Source organism: Anneissia japonica, unplaced genomic scaffold, assembly GCF_011630105.1.
Source record: "Anneissia japonica isolate Jap-2015-1 unplaced genomic scaffold, ASM1163010v1 scaffold1785_len1016330_cov206, whole genome shotgun sequence".
Lineage (NCBI taxonomy): Eukaryota > Metazoa > Echinodermata > Crinoidea > Comatulida > Comatulidae > Anneissia > Anneissia japonica.
The window spans coordinates 899,049-902,361 of record NW_022694363.1 but is presented as its reverse complement, the minus strand read 5'-3'; the positions used below and the strand labels follow the sequence as shown (position 1 = coordinate 902,361).

The following is a 3,313-nucleotide window of genomic DNA, read 5'->3' as shown; positions in this document are numbered from 1 at the left end:
TTTGGATACGACGCCCCGTTATGGAGTTATGATTTTTTAAATAACATGATGTCAGAAAATCAGCCCAAAAGCTTATCTTATTTCTGTTGGTTACGCACCGCTGATTCGCAATGTTTGTCATCATTTCATGATGTCTACTGATTCGTGAAAAAGGCCTATATAGGGTACTTACTACCCTAAATGCTTAAATTCAGGTACAAGTGAGAATAATATGCCATACAGGGTTTAATTTTCTAAGTGGCAATCCCTTCACAAGACAAAAGTACATAATGTACTGTACTGTGTTAGAACATTTTTTTGACTAACATAATAATATAATTAATTTTCAGTATTTTGTTTAGCAACCAGGCAAGATGCAGATATTTGTGAAAACATTAACAGGAAAGACCATTACACTGGAGGTAGAGCCTTCAGATACTATTGAAAATGTGAAAGCCAAGATTCAAGACAAGGAGGGAATCCCTCCAGATCAGCAACGTTTGATCTTTGCAGGCAAACAACTTGAAGATGGACGTACTCTGTCAGATTATAACATCCAGAAAGGTAGGAATCTCTTGTACTGTATTTTTATTTACCTCTAATGACCATGAAAATAATTTTTCTACTCCTTGGTGCCTTGTTTTACATACAGTGTTACAAATTGATGGCTGTGAATTAATAAATGATTTACTTTTGCTAGAATCTACCCTCCATCTTGTATTGCGTCTTCGTGGTGGAATAATTGAGCCAAGTCTGCGTATTTTGGCCTCCAAGTACAACTGTGACAAAATGATCTGCAGAAAGTAAGTAGACTCCAGATCAACCAGACTGGTCCAAAAAATATTTTTGATAACTGTAGAACCATATCCTTGACGTCTATATAATAGGAAAGTGCTTAGAACAAATTGTCTCAGAAGATTCCTCCAACCCAGTAGGGTTGCTTGCCAAAACATTCCCATGTCAGTCAACTTTCAACACTGTTTCACAGTCATAGGTGTAGATCCCGGGGGGGGGTATATCCAAATATTTGACAAGGGGGGATGGTCCATTGTATCATCCCCCAATATTTTGTGTACAACATCAGTAATGTTATATCGGTTGATGAGGAATTTATTGATTAAGCCTATAATAGCAAATTGCATCAATTTATTTTGCAAAAACAAGGTTTCCAGCTTCAGAGGGGAGCACATCCCGTCTGCACAAGGGCACACATTGGCGCTAACACCAGGCGTGTAACAGGGGTCTTAGCTCAGAGTGGGTATTTATTTTCTCGGTTAGTAATTTACCATACCCACCCCACCCCACTCCCCATATAGAAAACAATACGACATAGGGCTTATCTTATTTATAATATAGGCCACACTCGTGTGTTTGAAACTAAATTACTGTATAAGCATTTTCATCATGGTTTTATTTATTACAAACATATTCTTTCACCATCAATACACATTGAGGCCCTTCTTTTCGGTTAAAACAACCTATTTTAAATTTGTCTTTCTTGAGTTTGGGACTAATGTGTTTAAATAACTTAAAAGGATAAACCTAAAAAACCCTACAAAATGCGTGCGAAGCGCGCAAAATATTTTTGTTTTTTTAATTCTAATTTCGTCTGAATTGATGAAAACTCCCTAAAATGTGCAATTTATAGAGGAAATTGGCCTACCGTAACAAGAAATGCGCGCAAAGAATTTGAGAATTTTAGGCACTTTCAGAGGATGTATTTGTCAAGGGGTGGGGAAAGATTTTCCAAAGATGGATATTTTCCCCTTGTCCCCCAGTGTTTTTAATTCTAATTTCATTGGAATTGATCAAAACTCCCTAAAATGTGCAATTTTTAGAGAAAATTGTCCCATGTTAACAAGAAATGCATGAATTTGAGGTTTTTAGGCTTCAGGGGATGAAAAGGGCATTTATAAAGGGGTGGGAAAGATTTTTCAAAGATAGATATTTTCCCCTTGTCCCCTGTGGTTATGCCATCGGGCAGCATAGATCAAATGAGTTATGACAGTTTTTGAAGTGGAGAAGGGGTTGGAGGGTGTTGTGAGTCTGGTCATTATGATATCTTCCTTTTTATTCTTGTCTTTATTTTTCTCTTTTCTTTTTAAAAAAAATTTGCATTGCAGTCTTCCTGAACAAATCTAAAGCAGATTGTGTCATGCTAAATTGCTTGTCTCATTTTTGGAACATCTGTCTAGCTGAACTACTATTAGTATTACAGGGATCGGTGTTGGGGCTCCTCCTGTTTAATGTACTGTATACATAAGTCGAGTAATCCGTGACAGAACTGATAGTACCAAGTTACAAAATGATTTGGATGTTGTATTTGAACTGGGGGGGGGGGGGGGGGGGGGTAGAAAATATGATGGCAATAAATTTTAAAAGTGTAAAGTTATGCATGTAATGTTTTAAAAGTGTAAAGTTATGCATGTAATGTGGAGCAGAAAACCAACTTATGATGAGTACACTATCAAAATTAAATAAAGTATTAATTAAATATTTTGAAATAACCGTTACAAAAAAAAAAACTGTTTCAAACCCCAAATCCTGATTAAGGGCTTCCCTCGGACCAACATTTGTGACATTTTAGTTTGTTTTTGCAGAATAAATTGAATTAAACAAAATTGCAAAATATTATGCACTTGCACTTGGCGTGAAAACTTATTTTTTTGTGGTGGATTTAAATTTAAAATACAGTACTATATTAGTAAATACATAATTTGTTCTTGCTTTAGGTGTTACGCCAGGCTTCATCCACGTGCCACCAACTGCCGCAAGAAGAAGTGTGGACACACCAACAACCTTCGTCCAAAGAAGAAGCTGAAGTAGAAAATAATTTATCACTTGCTAAGCATAGTAAAATGAAACAACGTTCAAATGTACTCAACTACATAAGACTTGGTAATCAATAAAACCATACAGGAGCAGATCAAATGTATTTAAGTTGCTTTCTTTTAATTCATTCTCAAGTTATAACATAATTTACAAGCTTTTCATAATTCATCATTACTAGAAAACAATACTACCCAAATAACGTAACATTTCATGTTTTTTAATTTGACCTGATTTTGCTGTGGAGTATAATTGAATTCCCATACTGTAGTACTGTACCCAAGACATGGCTTTCGACATGGAAGACTGCCCTCATTCTACACTAGTATCTTATGGAAGAACCAAATGTTGAAAACTACACCTGAATTGGTCATCTATGGAAATGCAGTACAATATTTGAAAGACTCAATGCTATACTAGAGAATTCCATTGAAGCAAAAGCAGTTACAGTGGGGTGCAATACATTGTTATTGGGCAAGAAATTTAAATTGAGAAATGTATGGTA

At 35.6% G+C, this 3,313-nt stretch overlaps 1 protein-coding gene across 1 annotated transcript; it reads left to right on the top strand.

The window, feature by feature from the left end:
* Nucleotides 1-301: 301 nt before the first annotated feature.
* Nucleotides 302-2,914, top strand: LOC117101025 (ubiquitin-60S ribosomal protein L40). Its single transcript, XM_033240890.1, has 3 exons — nt 302-543; nt 680-782; nt 2,712-2,914. Exons 1-3 carry the CDS (start codon nt 354-356, stop codon nt 2,803-2,805), a joined length of 387 nt encoding a protein of 128 aa, XP_033096781.1. The 5' UTR covers nt 302-353; the 3' UTR covers nt 2,806-2,914.
* The last annotated feature ends 399 nt before the right edge of the window (nt 2,915-3,313 follow it).

Excerpts from the sequence above, each read along its gene's own strand:
- LOC117101025 (XM_033240890.1), top strand. The coding sequence starts at position 354 with ATGCAGATATTTGTGAAAACATTAACAGGAAAGACCATTACACTGGAG. Across the intron at positions 544-679 it reads AGATTATAACATCCAGAAAG|AATCTACCCTCCATCTTGTA; the intron begins GTAGGAATCTCT and ends TACTTTTGCTAG. Across the intron at positions 783-2,711 it reads GACAAAATGATCTGCAGAAA|GTGTTACGCCAGGCTTCATC; the intron begins GTAAGTAGACTC and ends TTCTTGCTTTAG.